The 21094-nt window shown below is 43.1% G+C and overlaps 1 protein-coding gene across 5 annotated transcripts in view; it reads right to left on the bottom strand.

Moving 5' to 3' along the window:
- Positions 1–1681: 1681 nt before the first annotated feature.
- Positions 1682–21094, bottom strand: part of dab1a (DAB adaptor protein 1a) — a 93569-nt gene continuing 74156 nt past the window's right edge. Inside the window, exons 6-17 of one of the 5 annotated variants that reach the window (XM_030726727.1) lie at positions 20374–20493; positions 19879–19917; positions 19355–19417; positions 17924–17977; positions 13196–13360; positions 11342–11404; positions 11120–11216; positions 9854–10260; positions 8798–8993; positions 8557–8705; positions 7058–7154; positions 1682–3764 (exon numbers count right to left, since the gene is read on the bottom strand). In XM_030726727.1, the coding sequence (XP_030582587.1) occupies positions 7074–7154; positions 8557–8705; positions 8798–8993; positions 9854–10260; positions 11120–11216; positions 11342–11404; positions 13196–13360; positions 17924–17977; positions 19355–19417; positions 19879–19917; positions 20374–20493 (1434 nt within the window). In that variant the 3' untranslated portion in view covers positions 1682–3764; positions 7058–7073. The remainder of the gene's footprint in view (positions 3765–7057; positions 7155–8556; positions 8706–8797; positions 8994–9853; positions 10261–11119; positions 11217–11341; positions 11405–13195; positions 13361–17923; positions 17978–19354; positions 19418–19878; positions 19918–20373; positions 20494–21094) is intronic. The other 4 variants (XM_030726729.1, XM_030726728.1, XM_030726730.1 and 1 more) reach the window with 4 other exon arrangements.

Raw genomic sequence — 21094 nt, 5'->3', positions numbered from 1 at the left:
CCTTGGGTGTAACAAGTGTTTTTTTTTTTTTAATTACTGAAAACTTCCTATTAGTTCAAAGCAATCCAGTCATTCTCCTCTAACCTCTAACACTGACAAGGCATTTTCATCCAGACAATTACCTTTCACTTGATAGTTCCATACTCTGTAAACCCTAGAGACAGCTGTGTGAGAACATCCCAGTAGATCAGCAGTTTCTGAAATATTCAGACCAGCCTGAAAGGCACAACATGCTCAGTTTGAACTTCAGCAGGTCGTCTTGACCACATCTACATGCCTAAATGCACTGAGCTGCTGCCATGTGCCTGATTAGATACTTGTGTTAAACAATAATTGAGCAGGTGTAACTAATGAAGTGGCCAGTCGGGGCAAATTTTGGGCTATTGGGTGTCCATTTTGAGACTAGTAGTAAAATAATATCCAAAATGCAGAATGAAGTGTTTCCAGTATTTTCAGACACTCTATTTGAACTGTATGTTAATGAGTGCATGATAATAACTTATTTGCACATTTAAACAAAACAAACACACAAAAAACTAAGTATGGATTTTACAGGGCGTCTGCTTTAAGGTCATTTCTCTTGTTTCAAACACCTCAGTAGCACTTATATCAACCAAATTTTCCAGTTTTACTGCCATTTACATCTGGAAGGATTTTACTGAGTGCTTTGTTCATGTACCACTGTGAACACGATTTATTGTGCATTTTACTCCTAGAAGCACATTGAAAATCTCACCTTTTCTGTTGACGGTATTTTCTGTTTAATAAAATGAGACATCCAAAATGACATCAGTAAAAACATTTGACACTAATGTGCCAACAAAATGAGCTAGAAATTTAAATCTGGTTTCATTCAATGTTCAGATTCCAATATTCAGATGAGAATATATTTAGATAGATAAACTTCATGCATGATAAAACAGTTGTCTCTATTGAAGTAATAACTGAGGACGCCCTTAAATAGATCTGCAACTTGTTAGAGTTTGTGGAGAAGAATACGGCTGCAGTGCTGTCTTGAAAAATGCATGAAGATGGTCAAACTGCCGCTTGTCTTTGCCAGCACAGTCTACTGTTCACAGATGTCGGTTCTGACAGCTTTCACAGGCAAAATATTCTCAAAGAAAACTGCTGACAGTGAGGTTTATGGAGTCCCTGGGACACCATTTGTGGGAAGACAAGCTGTCAAATATCATTTCTAAATTGTTAAGGAGTAACAGGAAAATTCCATTCACCTGCATAGTTTATAGGTGGTGGAAATCCTACAGATAAGTATCTCAAGTAGTTGTCACTTCAAACTGTAACTAACCATTTTTTGTGTGTGTGACTAGGCCACTTTAAAACAGCTAAAAATTATAGTATAGTTTAATTTATAGAAAAGTGCATTAAGGTTGTACCTGTGTCTGAACCCTTCCTGTGGGTGGAAAGTGAGAAACAGAGCAAGAGTGGGAAGGTTAGAGTCCTTGTTTTGCGGTTGCGTGCTAATAAAGCTCATGACAGCTTGCAATTGAGTGTAGCAGAATGTGACAGGTTATTAAAGCAGTTTTAAATTATTGCAAAATACTGTGATACTTGCTTTACACTAACAAGAGACATGGGGGGTGGGTCACCTCTGCTAGGCACACACCATTAAACTCACTCTTTCTTGCTTGCACAAAGATAGAGGCATAAACAGACATATTAGTCATTTGGGATGTGTTTATTTGTAACAGTAATACATGGTGGAATACGTAAATCAAGATAGAACAAAAAAAAATCATCTAAAAACCCACTGTAGAATGTCATATTCATAAAGATAAAAATAATGTGTCAATTTACATTAAGAAACTTGTTAGCTGAGGTAAAGTTAAAATAGGTCTAGAAATGTTATGTACTCAAACAGCAATGTTTCCCTTTTTAATTCAATGTCTTTGCTCATCATCTAGTTCTCAAAGTTTTAAAGTTAATCAACGTCATAGTCCAAAAGAGTTCTCAAGTGACATGAGGACTCTGGCCATAAAATAGGGAGTCACTGGCATCACAGTTGATGTAGTTGTAGCAGAGGATGCTGCAGTCCGCACTCAGACAGCAGCAGTTTGGCACCTGACCAACAGACAGACAGATGGGCAAAGCATCACTGTTATCTTAAAGACTAGTCTGGGGGAACAGGGCAGCAGTCTGGGCTACAGTGAGTGAGTGAGACCTGGGCTGCTGCCTGCAACATAAAAATGATAGTTTTGTGATACAAAAGCACAGGACTGTGGTTTATTTGTTTGTTTTGTTTTTTTCTTTTTGGGGGGATGGGGGGGGGTTGGAACTCAAGAAGACAAAGAAGGGCATGGTGCTGGAACCAGAGTTATTAGGGTGAGACAGTGATTCACAACATCTAAGCACAGGAACAAATATCAGAGGGGGCAAGAGGCAAATGAAAGAGAAAGAACAGGAAAAAGAAAACATATGTTGGTATTGCTTGGGTTAACATCAAGAGTTGCATAACTGAAGCCTTCCTATTTTATGGCACAGAAGTCCAGTGGACAAAATGGTTATCATTATTTACAAAATGAGTTTGGCAAACCAACGATCAGATGCCTTAAAGCCATGTTGACTCTATATCTCCTATAGAGCTGACCCCAGCGGCTTGATTGACTTATAAAATAAAAATTCAAATTTTCAATTTCTTCTGGTTTTTTTTTTTTTTTTTTTTTTTAAATCAGTATTGTACAAAAGCTATAGAGAATGAACAGTTCAATCACAGAATCTGTTTAACTTGCAACACTTCCCTCTAAGGGTCTATTCCTCAGCATGTCTGGTGCTCTGGCCTTTGTATGAGTCTGTCTGCGAGGAGAGACGTTTGGCAAATCACTGTGTGTATGCATGTCAAAGAGGGTGGACTGCGTGTACGTGTTTGGCTGTGTGAGTGTATGCAGGTTGATTCCTGTGTGCAAGATGTGTGTAGTTGGTGTGTGAGTAGCTCCCAGAGAGTCTGTTTCTGCATAGTGATCCAGCAGACACTCACGAGAATGGGGTTAAAATCCCCGAACCAGCCAACCAATCAGAAGCAGTGATCCCAGTAATGGGCCATCCCTGATAGGCCCATTAAGAGTCTAGCTCCTCCTGTGGGATCTCCTCACTACAGATGCAGATTCTGTCCGTTAAAACAAAAGGTGATCATTCTAATCCCAATGAGCGTGCGTGTGTGAGGGAGTGTCAGAGACGGGGAGGCACTGCATGATTCAGTCCCTTCTTGGCAGCACAGTCTCTGGCCAGACCCAGGAGGCAGAGGAAAGAGGGCAGAGGAGGAGGAGGAAGGGAGCGAGGAAGAGAGGGGAGGGGTAGGTTATATCTGTAAGGCGCCACATGGAGAAGAGAGGAGAGGAGAGGAGAGGAGAGGAGAGGAGAGGAGAGGAGAGGAGAGGAGAGGAGAGGAGGAGACAGCGCAGTGGAGGGAGAACTGGGTCCGTTTCAGTGATTGATATCCCTTCCTGCTTGGAGTGAATGACCAAGAGGGCTCTCCCCTCTCAGGAGGAGGAAAGACTGCAGTGAGGAGGAGGAGGAGGAGGAGGACTGTGGGAGTGTGGAGGCTCCTCCTGGGAGGTTGTTAGCAGGAGGAGAGAAAGAAGGGCTTGGCCAGGCGGGGATGTGCCAGACATGCACACACACACGCACTCACACAAACAGAGGTTAAGGGTTCTCCTCCTGTTCTCTCAGTGCTGGTCAGGTCTGTCTTCCTGTGTGTCTCTTTATTTCTTCCCTTTGTTAATCTGGGCGTAGAGAGGGTCCTTCCCCTTCTGTCAATGAGAAAGAGAGAAAAAAAAACATCAGCAAAGTTTTATGTTCCATTTTTTTTCCCAAAGCCTGACTGTAGCTGAAATGTCAGTATCCGGCCTCTGCAGTTCATCTGAATGTTACATAATCAAAAGGGAGTGCCTGAATTTATGATTCATTCTCTCAACTGACTGAACTGCAAGTATCACCAACCTGCAAGCCTTGACAAGTTAGATCTAGATTTGCACTGGTTTGCAAGGTCCAGTAACTAATATCACCACCAGGTGGCAGTAGCACACTGCATTGAAGGAGATGTCCAGTCACTTTTCCCTCTTACCTCTTTGGCCATTTGCAGGTCCATCACTCTTAAAACCATTTGTGTGTGTGTGTGTGTGTCTATGCACATTTTAGCTCTGCCAAGGTCTGCCTAGGCGCCACTACTAAGACCTTGCTGAATTGTCGCTGGTGTGTTATTGTTTCTTTGTGTGTCAGTGTCCATGCATATTCTCTCCCACTCCAAGCCCCCTCCAGGACCAGCATGAATCAGAGGTAGTGCCTTGAAGGACCAGTAATGAGTCATCATGTTGGTATTTCTCTCCAGCTGAGCTGGAAGACAACAGTGGATGATGGAACACCCTGCAGTCAAAGCACCAACCCTGCTGCAGTCACTCACAATGGGGCCGTTATTATCGTACACATAATTATAGCCAGCCACTCAATCTGCCATGCAGACAAGTTGATTGGAGACTACTGACTTGCCCATTATATTCTGGGAGACTTCTCCGGTGCACAGAACTCATTTAGAGTTTGGGGTCTATCCACAGCTCCTCGATGAGAACGTTTACTTGAGCAAACTGGTCATGGTTTGGTGTGTCTCTGTCACAGTATGACTCCACATTGGCCCGTTGTATTTTAGACTGTCAGCTGGATAAAACAACCTATTAAAATATGTTACCCTCTGGGAAAGTGTTATTGTTATTTTTTAAAATAATGACATTTTATGGACAAGCAATGAATTAAGATAAACAGATAAACAAAAACAGAGGCTATTTGAACTTTTATTGTCACTGATTTGTAAAATAGTGTCTTTAGCTCCTTGCTGGTTTTGGCTAAAACAGATTTTTACATTATTTTTACTGTTATATCTGCAGTACTTTCATGGTAAAGAGTGTTAGCTCAGAGAGCTCTGGAAGCTTTAAGGAAAAAAGCAACACATTTAAAAAAAAAAAAAAAAAGTTCCTCACTTCTACTCGTGCTTAAATCTTACTTATTGCACAATCTGCAATGGCTTTCATCTAAAAGGAATACTTGGGTTGATGCTGGGAGGGTTGCTTTATTTGAAGCTTTGGTCTCTGGCATACAAAGCTGTAACTGCAGGGCTGACCAAGGCCAGACAGTCAGCAGAAAGTAGCTGCCAGCAACCCTGAGAAAGGTGACAAAGAGGCTGAGACAAGCTGTGACAGCAGGCACACACTGCTCAGCCAATGCACCAGAGCCACAGCCCAGCGGTGTCACCCTGCATCATCTAACAGGCACTGCCATCTGAGGCTGCTTCAGCTCCTTCATCCTCAGCCGAGAGAGAGTACAGGTCCTCGGTGGAGGTATGAGTGATTTGCTGGCATGGCAGCAGCCTCAAGGCCAGCATATCCGGCCTGGCTGGTACATGTGTGGACATTTATGTGCGTGTGCGTGTGTGTTTGCGGTAGGCCCTCGGCAGGGGGAGTGATGTGAGATTGGTCAGTGAACCGTGGAAGCAGGCCATTTCATGGCTGAGACTTGGGAGCGTTCACTGGACATGATGAAATCACCCCAGAAAAAACACTTACACTCCCACTAGCCTGAACACATGTCTGTCGGAGACACACAGTGGGAGGGGGAGGACAGGACAGGCGGTCATGGCCAGCAGCAACACACTCACACAAGCACTCGCATATTTTTTGGCTCCAATATAAGCACAGGTGGCGACAGTATCGATCACAGGTGTGCTTGTCCAGGGAATAACTGGGACTACTGCACAGGTGTGTGTTTGGGAAGATGTCTAAAGCCGATGTGATTGAGCAAGTAAACACCATATGGGAACAGCATAATTGGACCAGATCCAAAGCAGTCCACCTACTACAGAGGACAGACTTGAAGCTTCTGGCCATAACTGTTAGATCACGGCCAGATTTCCTGCTCAGTACTCTAAAATTCGTTCTCCTACTTAAGTGCCACATCCACCTGCTGCCATGCAGCTTTCATACCGTCTGAATGAGGACCAAGGCCAACAGGGGAGGGAAGCTGCTTAGCCCCCCCGCCCTCCTCTCTTGGAGTGGGGAAGGACTTGAAGGCTTCTTGGGTTTTAATTAATGCCAATTATATCGGGGCAGTCATTAATCTTGGCACTCCAGTATTAGCTGATGAAAACAAAACCATCACATTTTTTTCTGGTGAGTGCCAGCAGCTATCATTAAGGAGCCGCAGTCGGGAATTGTGTGGGTGAGGACACCGGGTAGGGAGGCAGGGATCAAAATGGCTCTATTTGTTTGTGTGTGTGTCTGTGTGTGTCATTGAATAGGCAAAATGCATATTGACATGCCACTCAGAAATTTCAAGTCTATGAAAGTTGTGAATTTCGCTATAGGATAAAGCATAAGAGGTGTGAAAACATGCACATCATCAGTTGCTGCCTGTCTTTATCACTCTAACATTGGTGCACAGTGCATAAGTGACGTTACATACTGTATATAATGCATAAAATGTGAGTGTACATTCTGATCAAATTAAGCTAAACAACTGAGATCAGCATATCGCACACAAATCCCAAAAGACATCCTGCTCACTGAAGTGCACAGTTTCTGATTGGCTGTCAGACACTATTGAATTTCCTAGGGAGATGTGTGCTATTTAGGGAACTGGGTATGATTTAGGTGCACATCAGAATGACAGAGCACAATGAGAGAACTATGGCCAAAGTGATAATGTGTGATGAACTTGTCACACATTGTTTCCAAAAAAACAAAACAAAACAAAAAAAAAGTCACGTGCACAACCCTGTCATCAGCAACAGATACAAAACTCCAAAGAAAAAAAAAAAATCACCACACATGACAAATCATTCAAACTGAGTCACATACGCATCATCTTTTGAGCATGTGTTAAGGAGGCGAATGAGAACAGAGGTAAACAGTTAAAATGAGACAGCAGAAGCGAAAAGAAAAAAAAAAAAGCAACACACAAGTTAAGCCAGGCGGCTAAGGGAGGTAGTAAATGAGAAGAACAGATACATGCAGAGAGTTGAAGGAGTTAGAGGGAAAGGAGAGGTGTTGATACCTACCCTGCCCTGCTGCTATCTAGCTCCCAGCCTCTGGACTGGCCTGGTCTGGGCTGGGCTCTGCTGTCTCGCTGGGGCAGGGCGACCCAGAACCACATGCCTAAAAGAGGGAAACAAGGAAAGGAAGGAAGAAAAAAGGATGGAAAGCAAGGTCCATGGAAGAGTATAAGAGAGGGAAATAAGGGGGAAGCAGACAGAGAAGAATAAATCTGAAGGAAGGACTGCTGGATTGTAAACTACAAGAACAGAGCAAACAGGAAGCAAAGAGTAGAGGTGTCAATACTCTAAAGGAGAAACGCAGACACTTGGGAGTAGGAAACCACAGCCCGTCTCTCTTTTTAGAAACTTCTTTGCAAATACACACAAACACTAAAGATGCACTCATTTACAGCGGTCTATTATGAAAGCCTCTGTAGAGTTTGTTCTATTGATCCACTGCTTTTTCCCCCCTAAAACACTTCCGCTTTTTACACCTCACCCCACAAAGGGTGAGAGGCTGTTTCTCTGCTTTTGTGCCATCTTTCCTGTCCTTCTCTCTTCCTCTTTTTTCTTTTTGTGTAACCTTTTCGCCACACTCACTCAGTGCCACCGCCAATGCACATTTCTTTGGGTTGTGCAAAGCTTCTGTGTGTTATTCAGGGCTGGTGACATTTTCAGCAGTGTGAAAGTCCTCTATTTTTTCAATAATAGCTGGATTGGAGGCATAAAACTAATGTTTCACGCCTGGGGAGTGAAGGACGAGAGAGAGGAGAGAAGCGAGCTTGAAAGAAACAAAAAAAAGAGTAATTGGAAGACAGGAAGAAAATGGCAGGGAAAGAGCTAGAAAAGTCTTGCTTCTCAGAAGGTCACGGATTCTGCAAGGACTTTGGTCAAAGGCACGGGGTGCTTGTCTACCCTCTGTAAGAATTTTTCTTTCTCCGATCCTTTTTCTCCATTTTCTTTCTTTTTATCTTCTCTCTATCATCCCATTTCTCCTTAATTTTCTGTCTGAGATTAAGGCGCTGCAGGTAAAATAAATATTAATTGCCCCTGGAAGACGAATTGGGGCACTATGGTTCCTATATCTCACCAGAGATGAGTCTGTCCACATAGAAGTAGTGATGTATGGACGCTACCTTGCTGGTATTAATAACAGCTTAATGATGTCTCTGACAATTTCACCAGCTAATTTAACGCTGTGTTGATCATGCACACACTGAACCACATACTTGTGCATGCTGCTGCTACATTTTCCCACAGTAACCCACACTGGATGTGCACATTTTCATATGCACTGATACAAACAGTAACACACACACTCTCACACTAAAGGACACAACAGCATCGGCCCCCTAATCAGCGAGAGTGATTACCTGGCCCGCCAAGACTGCTACAAAGGCCATTTATCAGCAGATCTCAACAAGCTGTGCAGGTTATAGCAGCATAAGAAGTGACTTATTAAAGGCACATACACATGGCTTACTCCAAAAAACTCTCACACACCAAACTGCATGCACACTTACAGCATCTTCCTCTCCACTGCGACTAGGACTGCCTTCTGCTTCCCCAAATGAGTCATCTGTGGGGGGGTCTGTGGCGTCGGTGGGGGGGTCACTGACATGAGAGACTGAGGATTTTGAGGGAGAGCTCTGCCGGGGAGCTGGGGTGGGTGCTGCAGGGGAAGACAGAAAAAATTAAGATAAGACTGGATGGTGATAAGAGAAAAAGCATGTCACACAGTACAGACAGACAGAGAGTGCTCACGGGAGTTGGTGGATGGTGTTGTGGAGGTGACCGGTGTTAGATTCATTTGAGAAATGTCAAAGTCATCACAGTCGTCCGTGTCCTGGGCAGTGCCCACACGGCTGAAGTAAGTGCTGAATGCCTCCGAGGTTCCTGCTAAACTGGGCTGATCAGCCTTCTTCGATGGCATGGCTGGAGGCTTCGCCAGCTGAAAGTCCTAAAGGAAAGATACAAACCAGTCAGCAAAGTTAACATTAAAAGTCTGCATGGTAATTTTAATAGATCAACAAGTGACCTCTTTTTTTTATTATTATTATTTTTTATGTTACAACCTAAAATGGGTGTAAAAAACACTGGCGTGCCAAAGGGACCAATGCCGCCTACTAGGTGGCTTTGCAAAGTCTAAAAAACTCCAAAGAATGAGAGCACAAAAGGTTGCTCTGATCTCAGATTCTCCATCTGAGCCACATGTCCAAATCACTTACTGATGAAAACACCACCCACGGCCTCTCATACAACACAAGAGCAGGCTGACAAAGTATCATTTCTCTGTAATAACAGTAGGATGACTTTTAAAAGTGAAAGAAATCTCATATGGATGTGTACTTCGTTATACTAAAAGAAAGGGGAGATTTTGGATGTGTTTGTTTTCATAGGTTATTTCATAATAATTTTCCCATTCTGTTCAACTTGAGATCAAATTAGGCTATACTGTATGTGGCCTAACTGTAAACTAAAATGAGCCTGACTTTAACCTCTAACCTTAAAATGACTTGATTCCAATGTCTGGGTATATGTATGACTATTCAGTTGTACTTCAATTTAAATGTACCAGCTTTATTTTTTTTTTATTCAGTCTTACCCAACCAATTAAAAATGGTTCCAGGCATATTCCAATTTTAACAGCTCTTTAAGGTAAAGAAATAAACAAAATATTTAAAAGACCAAATGAATTATCATTCATCACTGAGCAAAAACTAATATTTAGTCTTTTTTTTTTTAGTTTGTATATGACTATAACCAATATTTATAAAAATCTCAGATCTCAGCAAAATATTTTATTCATCAGCTCCCCACCTTGAACATCTCCTTTCCCATCTTCTTCGCTCTCTCCCCATGCTGTGGACTCGACGATGCTGAAGGGGAGGGCGCTGAAGCGCTCGCTCCAGCACTTGAATGGCTCTCGCCGGCTGGAGTCACAGTCGTGACGGGGGTGAGCGTCTGGAACATGGCGGCGGGCAGGGTGCCCACAGGCTGGGCTGGGAGGTAGGCTGTGGGCGGGAAGGCTCCTGCTGCCATGGCTGCCCACTGCTGCTGGGTGGCAGGGAAGATGTTGGCCTGGCCCCAGATGAGAGGCTGGCCACCTGGCAGCACCTGGGCTACTGGGCCTAGAGGAGACTGGACCCCGAAGGCCAGCGGAGTCTGGGCAGCAAAAGCCTGCTGGGACCAGTGGCCAGGAGGTACTGCTCCCATCGTCACATAACCTGGTGGTGAGTGGTTTGAAATAAGTCATTAAAATTTTTTTTTCTGAACCATTTTAAGAGAGTAAGAAAAGAAAATGAAAGAGAAAGTGATTAAAATATCCACAGTGCATAGCCTGCTTTTCTACACGCAAACCTGCACATGCATCACCAGAGAGTGCTGCCCTACTTTTGCCCGCAGCTAATGCAGTGTCTCTTAATGGTCATGGTGAACTATTATAATTACCTCCACAATGAGGCAGAGCCATTATGAAAAGGCAGAACTCAACACACTCATTAAAATCACTCAGACTCATCAGTAAAAGCTGTTTCTTATTTCACACTCACTAGTCTCCTGGTTTCTAGTCTCTGGCAGTTACCTACAGTGGAGACAGTTGACATTTAACCTTGGCTGCTCTGACACATGCACAGAGAAGGGAAGAGAGGAGGTGAACAGAGGCGATAAGAGAAGCAAATAAAGAGATCCAGAAACCTTTGCACCAATTTTTAAATTCACAGCAGCCCTGTGCAAGAAATCTTCACTACAATCATCGTGGCATGTTTTATTACTTTCCCCTGTCTGACGCAGTTGACTCAGCCACAAGTAAATCAGCAGCATCTGAGGCAGCAGGATAATAATGCTTTTCATATTCAACACACACCCAATGCCACCTTTTCTCCTCTTTCTCTCATCTACATTTCAATTCTATTCCATCTCTCTGTATTTATTTCAACACCACCCCCTTTTTCTTCTCTTCTTCAGATGCCCTCTGCATCTGAATCTTCCGACTCTCCAGTTTCCATTCATGCTTCTCCCGCTGTGTTTGTTTCCCACTGGCTTGTAGCAGCCTTGTATTTAAGCAGAAAGTAAACAAGGTCTTACCTGAGGGCACAGACGCGGGATTGAAGGGAGCAAACAGTTCTGTTGGAGGCTGCAAGCCCTGTGAGGGGTCCAGGGTGTTGGCTGGAGAGGCGGGAGTCTGTGCAGGTTGTGATTGGAGGTCAGGTGAACAACAAAAAGGAGACAGTTCAGTGGAAATGTTGATATCATTTATCATTTTGCAAGATGCAAATTGCAAACTGTGTATGTATGACGACTACTCACTGATGGAGAGGTGATGTCAGGAGGCGTAGACATGTCTCCAAAAATTTCTAATTGGTTGATATTCTGAGAATTACAGAAAGTATATACTGGCAGTCAGACACATTGTTAGTAATATTAGACTTTATGCAATTTCTGAATCGGTTTACATTCCAGTGCCACATGCATCACACACTGCATGCAACATAACATTAGCTTGGTATGTTAGCGATACCTACCTGAGCACTGTGGCAGCAACAGAAGAGGTAAAAGAGGGGTGAGGAGAGATGGGATAATGAGATGAAATGATTGATTATGATGGCATACCTACCAGGAGTTCTCACAATCTTTGTCATCTGCTTCAGATAAAGATGCTTTCCATCAGTGGATCTAAAAGCAGACTACCGCACCCTCTAGTGTCATTACTGTAGCAGTGTCTTCTTTTTGGACAAGTCATTAATGTTTCCTGCTTGTGGAAGATGTGTGATATGTCCCAGAGGGAGTAACTATCTAAGACAGCAGCCTTTGTATTCAGTCTGGATTGGTTCTGTACCGCTCTGTTTCCTTTCACAGTTCCCTCATGATCCTTCACTTTAGTATCTGCCTCTTTTTTTGCACATTATTAATATCTTTAGGCTGGTGGCGAGTGAAGGATATTCTATTTTTAGTTGATAAAGGAATTTAAGCCTTGAACACATGGTCAGAGATTAGCATAAATCATGGATGCAGATAATTTCTTTAGAGATAATGACTGTTCTTAGAATATCTCCCCTTTTTGTTCACTCTCCTGGGTCACACATAGACCACAAAGTTCTTTTTACACCTATCAGAAAATGGATCTGTGAGCATGGTGTTTTACATTAAGGGTCTAGGGTATTTTTTATTTTTTATTTTTTTACAAAGAGGAGCAGGAAGCTGTACTATGTACTATTGCTGCGGCAGAGTTTAGCAAAGCAGACAAAATCGAATCAACAAGATAAGCTAGATAGCCGAGACAGACAAAACGGTGCATCCACACAGCCTGATAAAAGAATATCCACTCACAGAACACGTTTTAAGAGTTTTTCTAACTACAATCAATTCCCAGAGTTGTTACTGACTCTTCTGGCATTCAGCATTTGGAGTCACTGACACAGAGCCTTTGCTAATGTTCTTTAATCTGAAACCACAGGCACGGGAAAACCGTACTGCAGTGTGTGTTCAAACAGCACGGGAAGTTGAATATTTATAGACTTTCTGTCCAGTTTCAATTCACTCAATATTCTTTGTGTGTGCGGTGGCGGGGTGGTGAGGTCAGGTTGCTGTGATTATCATAGTGTTATGAATGCTTTATTAATGGGCTCTGAGAGGCAGTGCTAGTGTGTCCGCAGCCGAGATGACCGCTGCTGTCTGCTAACCCCGCTGACCCCCACACCAGCTCTCTGACAGACACTCTGACCTTTACGTCTACTCCGCCCTTAAAGGACCTCCACTCTAAGCTAACTGCGAGTTTTTCGCTCTATTATATTGGCTTGTCCTCTTTCACACACCAACAACACGCAGGGGTGAATTCACAGGTGCGCCCATGTGGTTCTCGACTTTACTCCCATCTGAACCTGGTTACTATGGCAACAACAAGATTGCATGTTTTATTCATAAATGACAGAGGTTAAGAGTCGGGGTCATTTATGACTAGAGAAGAACAAAGCTGGAGGTACAGATGAGCATACAGGCACAAAAGATCATCAGATGACGTGACTGAAGAATAGTTGGTGACAGCTAACGTTCAGGACAGTATGCTCCCTGTTTAGACATACTAATAAATCTTCTAGCTTTGAACATTGAATTAGTTTGAACTACAACAACAAGAGGACGTTGCTGTATGTTAGTATACCTTACCTGAGTCACCATATCCAGGTCTAAGTGTATCAGTTCTGCCACTGCCTGCTGCTGGTGCTGCTGCTGCTGTTGAGTTTGTTCTTGTTGGAGGGGTTGTTCATGAGAATGATGATGTTGATGGTGATGGTGGTGGTGGTGGTGGTGGGGGGTGTTTTGATGTCCATTCTGCAATCACAGCCCCAGTGTTAGATGGCAGGTGGGATGAAAATGTTCTCACACACAAACATGTTAGTTATCTTTCATACACTCGGAAAGAAAGAGGGGGGATCAAGTGAGGTGGACTGAGTCTCTTTAAAGCAAGGAACATGATGAATTGCAGGTGTTCTAGTGATGTGCGCGCGCACGCACACGCACACGCGCGCACGCACACACACACACACACACACACACACACACACACACACACACACACACACACACACACACACACAGAGAAAGACAGTTCTTCTTGCCAGACTTAGAGACCAAGTGAAGATTTAAAGCGGTTTAAAGTTCATCCCTACCTTTTGTCTAAACTACAGCACTGAGCTGGGGTTTAAACCCTAGTTGTGTTTCTGTAAAGCCTGCTCCCATGTGTCAGGAACCACGGTATGAAACTGACAAGCAGGCAGACACAGAAAACGGCACTGGTTTCACTAACATGCTTCATGTGAAAGCACAGTGAGGGAGGACATAATTGGAAAAGGCCTACAGTATTTGCCATTAAACCACTACAATCAAACAAAAGAAAGACATGTGAAAGGTTCACACCAACATACTACTGCTTTGTATTTTGTGCTCCAACTTGGGCAAATCTGACTGCACAAAACAACTTCCAACATTTTGTCAGCTACAGCAAGCATGATGGGATCTGCTGTTACTTTCACCAACACTGGCACTGAAACATGATGTGCAGAAGGGTCTGGCCAAGCTATAGCATTCACTGAACGACAACAATAGTGAATGTATTATTTTCCTTGGAGGAAAGCATGAGGTACGGCCATCATTAGTTGATGCTGAAAAAACAATAACAGATTTCTCAATACTAATCAGTGCAGAAAATACTGCTCATTTTTCAACAGTATATTTATTTCTTAAAAATCATATCAGTTCATTTAAATCCATCTGATTTTTCTGGATGGGTGGGGCACCTTTAAATTTATCTGGCTCAATCTATTAAATCACACAGGATCTGCTGTCTTCGTCACTTAAAGCTCCAGTCTGCTGCTGCTGCTGCTTATTTCTCTGTATCTTTCTCCCTTCACTTTCCCTCTCTGACCAACCCTCTCTCTCTTTTGCCCTGCCAATTATCCCTCTGCGCCCATTATACACTCTCGCCATCTCTTTGCCTGGCCCTTTATCTTTATCAGTACAGCCGCCACCTATCAATTAGCCATCTCTAGGGAAACAGTAATTACCTGTGCACATGTGTTCTGCATACAATTAACGCATCCCCTTTAATTAACACCACCTTGCTGATCCCCTGCTGTGTGACTGATCACACTGCCCCCCCCCCCCCAAAAAAAAAAAAAACAACCCGCTGATCTGCCACATGCAAACATATACACATATAACAAGAGACTTGTAACACAACCAGACACACAGTGGATGTTTTTTTTTTCTATATTTAATTTGCAGAGCACACACACACACACACACACCTACATTTGGGAAATTTAAGAAATAAGACCTACATTGGAATTTATAGAGCCCGACCGATACGTCAGCCAGTATTAGCTACTTGGCAATATATATATTGGCATTTATAACAGCCGATAAATGAAAATTAAAGAAATTAAGAAGACAATTAAGAAGACACAGAAGAAACACCCTTCAGTTATGTTATGAGTGCTGACGCTGAATAGTTTGTCCACCAGCCTTCCCTGTTGGGAACACTTGTTTGGAACGCCACAAACAACAACCAGTTGATGTGAGGAGAGTTGGGCAAAGTGTAAATGAGTGATCCCTGACTCGATTATTTTTAAACTGCATTGTCATATTATCTTAGTAAGGACTCATAAATAACTACACATAAAAATATTAGGGTAATCTCACAGAAAGAAATATATATATATATATATATATATATATATATATATATACACTGATTATTCTGTATTGGGGCCAGTGCAGAAGTGCCAAAATCCGCTGTTCCTCAAGTGAGTCAGACTCTTGGGTTCACTAACTTCCCCCTCCATAACAACTATACTAAGGGCAAATTCTTGACAAATAATATGGCTTTCTGTGCGTGTGTGTGTGTGTGTGTGTGTGTGTGTGTGTGTGTGTGTGCGTGTGTGTTTTGGTGATTGAAATACTAGTGTTTCATTAGTATGCTACTTGACATTATTGGCGTGTATGTGTTTCTGTTTGCATTGCACGTACACAGTGTATAGATGCACCTTACAAACCAAACTTGCTAATTTTAGCTAATAACACCAAACGTGGTAACTTCTGCCACCAGAAAACCAATGACTATAATGCTAAATATGAAACAGGCAATCACAAACCAATGGCTAAATCTCACAGCAGCTACATCCAGTAATCCAGTGTTCGAGTTGAGTTGATGTGTGGTGGAAATACACTGACCTCTGCATGTGAACTCTAAGGTGGTGAGGGCTTCTGTTGATTCAACTGACTCTCTCAGGTCTGAGACGGTCAAGGGCTCAGTAGATTGGAATGGCCTTGTGTGTGCGCGTGTGTGTTTTATTGATTTGCCATCATTTAAGAAGGTGACAGATTAAACAAGAGAAGAGACTGCTTGAGACATGAGGTCACATTTCAGCCGACAGGATCATTTCATCTAGGTATAGTGTGCACACTGATGTCACTGTTGTCTACTGTCAGTCCCTCTGAGAAGACAGTGAATTTTTTGCTGTCAGTAAAATAAACACTAAATCCACTGCAAACAACAAACGTGCTGCTGTTTCTGATCAGCCATCAGCAATTCTGCTACTGACGGCAGAATAAGAAGATTACACCCTAATACCTATGTTTGCACATCATTTCAACGTTACTAGCAACACTGAAAGTCAAATAACATAAGATAACATAAGCTTGATTAAATTAAGTCTTCAATGAACTAAACTTACTAGTATATTTAGCTTCAACCGTGCTATTTTGGCACCACTTTGATGACATATCTGGAATTGTTTTCACTAAATGTGAGACGCCACAGCTACCACACATCCCACTTCTCCTAACATACACATCAGGAGGATGCTCATATGTACAATATGATGTGATGGCTGCAGTTTGCTTTCTGGTGTTACATTAGTGACTGAAGCGCAACATGCTCCAAAGATTTAATTCACAGAGAGATCAGCGCAGCAGCAGTTTTCAACCCTCTGATGCCTGCATTTATTTCAAATGTAAATCAAAGTACCTACAAATTACCCTACAAGTTGTCTGCCACAAAAGAAATTTAAAAAATTCTCTGATCCATTTATATTTCTATGATCTAGGCTCGCATTCTGACTGACAGGGAAGCAGAAAAGACTTGAATATGCTTTATTTAAACCACAATGGACTCACTAGTCCAATTGGTTGCACAACAAGAGAGAAATATTGGATTTGTTCACGTTCAGACACCTGCCAACACAAAGGCAATCCAAATAACAGCATGTGTTGTGGGCTGGGTGAGGAGAGAACAGAAATACTATGGTGCTTGTAAGCTTCTTACTAAATCTGGGGATAATATGCAGCCAGAAAACTGCGAGACTGTTTTCCAGACTACCAAAATTTATAGAGCGGGATCGTCACTGCTGAGGAGGCCCGTTTAGCGACCTACTACAGCAGTGGTAGAGAGACTGCAGAGATTGCAGGCGCTGGTGGTGGGCTCTACCAAATAATGATATTAGCTAAATGGGAGTATGTGTTTAAATAATCCAAGTTCAAATACTCTTAAACCAAAATACACACCAGCAGATAAACAGCTTGATTATTGTGAGTGTGAAGGCTTTAACAGATTAAATCAGCAGGAATATAACTACCATTTTTATGGGCTGATAAAGAGCAGCTGAGTTATAGTGCAGCCTGTCAGTGGTCAAGGTCGTCTTTCATTATAACTACCGCCAATGTGATCCTGCAACAGGAACTTGCATGTACACACGCAAACATGAATACAGATTTCCACTGCAAACATTCATTCATAGGTGTAAACAGGGTGAAAAAAAAAAAACACTGCTCAACAACCGCAAGTATATTTTTAAATATCTGAGGTCATGCACATTGACAGTAAGATGCATAATATCATTTTAAGGAAAGTGTAACAGTGACAAAACGTGTTCCGTGCAGTTTGGGATAACACCATGCAAGCTTTACGACCAGCAAACCTCAGCCAAGCATGCTTCACTGAGAAAACTGACATGACACAAACATCCAAACACATAAATTATCCCAGTTTACCAAAAGGAGCAGGCACCACGGGGCACAAGGAGAAGGGCACCAGCCACCATAGCTACAGCACAAGCAGTACAATAGCACAGCACACTGCATGAGGCACTGGATCCCAGCAAACCTCTCAGGGGAAAATTAGACACACTGATCACTGTGTGTGAGAAATATGAAAAGGAAGTAGAATAACTGCGAAATTAGAGCTTCGCATGACCGTATAATGGGCGAGCACCGATGGAAAAAGGCTTTACACGTGAGTAACACACGTAGGATAGCTGAGAGGTTTGTCTGAGAGGGGGAGGCAGGCTGGGGTGGGGTGGGGGTGGTCGGACACGGGCATAACACACGGTCACTCACTGGGTGTCGCTTTGGGACGTCATAGACCCCTTCCTTCTGCTGACTGGTGGGAACCTATACAATCGACCAATAGATTCAAAGAACAGCCGAGAGAGCCTGTTACCTCTGGAGTAATTAAGCAATAAAACTTTACACTTCATCACTGTTCCAGCACTGCGACAAACTGGATGCCAACACAAAAACCCTGGAACCTGGCTCTCCCAGAATCATATCAATCACCGGTAAAGCGTTCGTGTGTGTGCGTGCAAGGATAATCAGAATTAAAATCTTTTGAGTGAGAACTCATCTACTAGGTTAATCAGAAGACTATCAGCCTGCGGTGATGGCCTCTCTCTCCCTCCCTCTCTCTCTAATAAAGAATGGATAAGGCAGCTTATCACATCCACAGACATGTAATAACTCAGATTGTCACACACATGGAGACATGTAATATTTCTATGTCACACAGACAGATAGATCTGACTGTGTGTAATGAGAAGAAACAATGAGCTGATATGTATGAATCCCGAGATTCCTATGGTTTGATTTCTCCTACGGTGACGCAAGGCTTGAAACAAAATTTTATTCTCCCCCCAGTTGGACGTGCTCTGATCAGAGTGGTAAATGAAAAAAAATAGCACAGAGGAAAAATGTGGATATCTATCTAGCACAGCCTGCCTCATTCTTTCTCCTCCTTTCAATGCCTTGTTTACTTCTTTCACATGTTTATTTCCAGAAGCTGCCATCTTTATTCATACATTAGTTCCTCTGTGGCTGGAGGCTGGCTGAGGCGCACGTTTTTTACGCATGATGTGTGTGTGTGTGTGTGTGTTTGGGGGTATGTTTGTACATGTTTTTGTTTGTGTATGACTGTGCACGCGCCAGCGCTCCCTCTATTTTCAATCCATTTTATTTAAAGATCAAACGAGAGGCTGGTGATTAATCTTTCTTTCCCCCGCTTTCTTTCATCTCCTTGGGAAAAGAGGGAGGGGAGGCGAGAAAAAGAGGAGGGGTCTTCCTTCCACACACACCAGGAATAACCTCCACATCCCCTCCACGCACACCCGACCCTCCCCCCTCTTTATCCCTCGGAGGTCTACCCGCATCTCTGAGGAGTGCACCCAGAGAAAGGGCTCATCTCCCCTGAGTAACTAGCTTTAGCTCTCAAGGCCCTCTGGAGAGTGCTGGCTGGTTGTTTGCCTCAGATTCTTAAAGTCTTTAATTCCTGTATCTACAATTGCTGTTTTTTAATGTGCAATTAATTCTATGAGCAGGCCACAATATATTTATCCCATTAAAGAGTAATGTAGCTTGTACCGACTGGACAGTAAATAAGTGATTAAATCTCTGTGGCTTAAACGCTTTTAGGAACTCCTTGTCAGCAGATTAACCGCAGTAACTGTAGTTTAAAGCTAAGTAAGACACAAGCAAACAAGATGAGCTTGTGGGTACCTGATAAATGCTCTCTTCTGATTGGTCACGGATGGGCTCGTGTCCCGCCTCAAACACAATGTACTACCACGTCAGCAGCAAAGGGAAGAGAGGAGAAATAGAAAAAGAAGCAGGAGGGAAATGGAAGATAAAAGAAATTGAGAGAAAAGAAGTGAAAACTGCAGAGGTGATTAGTCAAACAGCATTGTCAATAGGTCCTCATTAAAGAGCAGTTGAAGAAGAGATCCCAGTGACACACAGAGGAGGCTTTAAGCAGCAATAAACACCAAGAGCAACTGAGAAAACAAACACATCTTTCAGCTAATCATGCACCCACAGCTACAGACTCATGAACACACAGATATGAGTGTCTCCTACTGGCTCTTTGTATACATCTGCAAACCCTCTAAACAGCATGTGTTGGGCTTATTATGAAAATCTACCCAAACAGGAGCTGTCTCCCCACAGTGCACACACAGAGGAGCAAGCTGACTGGCTAGAAATGCAGCAGGTGACAGCAGCGATGGGATTGGTCAAGAAGTTACCTGGTAGACAGGGTCCTCCAGATCCTCCTCCAGGATTGTCTGCAGATGAGCAGCGGCAGCAGGAAAGAGAGGGAGAGATCAAACAGGGAGGAGAGAGGAGCAGGGGTGAGAAGACAGAAGAGAGGGAAGAGGCGGAGAGTTAAGCCGGTGAAGGAGAGAGAGTAGGCGGAAAGCACAGCGAGACACAGCAGCTTCCCAGCATTCAGATAATCATTTGGCAATCATCAGAGAGCGAGCGAGACAGAGAGATAAAGAGAAAATTAAACAGGAGATGTACAGAAGACAGAAGAGAGGAAGGTGAAATAAGTACAATGGGCAGATGGCGCCACTGATGAAACCTGAAAGTGGGTGCTCCGTATGTTATTCTTTGATGTTTTTTTAAGTCTTACCTGACTCATCTGTCAAGAGTCTCTCAGATGAACCTCATCATACTTATGGCAGATGATTAAGGAAATTGCTTGAAAAAAAAAAATACCAGAGAGCTGATAAAAGTACCTGGTAGACCGCCTGCTCACACTGCTTGTCTTTCTGGGCCTTCTTCTCCATCTCTTCTCTCTGCTTTATCTCATAGATGAGCTGGAACAAGTCCCGCAGGTCCAGAATCACAGGCTCAGCCTAGGACAAGGACACATTATCCAACCATTAACACAGACTCACACATTAACGGAACCACGACACCGAACTATAACGTTATTGCTCATTCTAGTTATGTGGTGATTAATTTACCTGCCCTAACTTCACGACGGGAGTTTAAGGCCATGATCAAACTGACATGAACAGCGCAGGAAAAAAAAGACCACCTCATTCACTTTAATGATGGTGATGCCTCAGGCCAAAACATTTAATCTGGCTCAGTGTTTGGCCCATCTCACTGTGTCTTTATCCCACACCCTGCTGTAAATGCTAACAAGTGCATATTTCTGCTCAATTTACTTTGTGAACTTCGACTTTGAAGACGAGTGATACAACTGTCAGCAGAGTGTGAAATGTAATGGAAAAAGTCTGAGGGTCAGCTCTCAATAGAAACAACCAGAACTGTGGTGCCTGATGTTTTTTGGCCAACCTTTGCTCATCACCTAACCCTACTCACTAGATATGTTTCCCTGTGACTCGTAGAAGGGTCGCTATTTTAAGACACTGGAGGAGATCCAGTGTGCACTGCAGGAAAACAAGTGCAACTGTTTAGAACAGGACTTCCACAGAGCAATTTAACCTA

Source organism: Archocentrus centrarchus, chromosome 4, assembly GCF_007364275.1.
Source record: "Archocentrus centrarchus isolate MPI-CPG fArcCen1 chromosome 4, fArcCen1, whole genome shotgun sequence".
Classification (NCBI taxonomy): Eukaryota; Metazoa; Chordata; class Actinopteri; order Cichliformes; family Cichlidae; genus Archocentrus; species Archocentrus centrarchus.
This window is presented reverse-complemented; position numbering and strand designations above follow the sequence as displayed.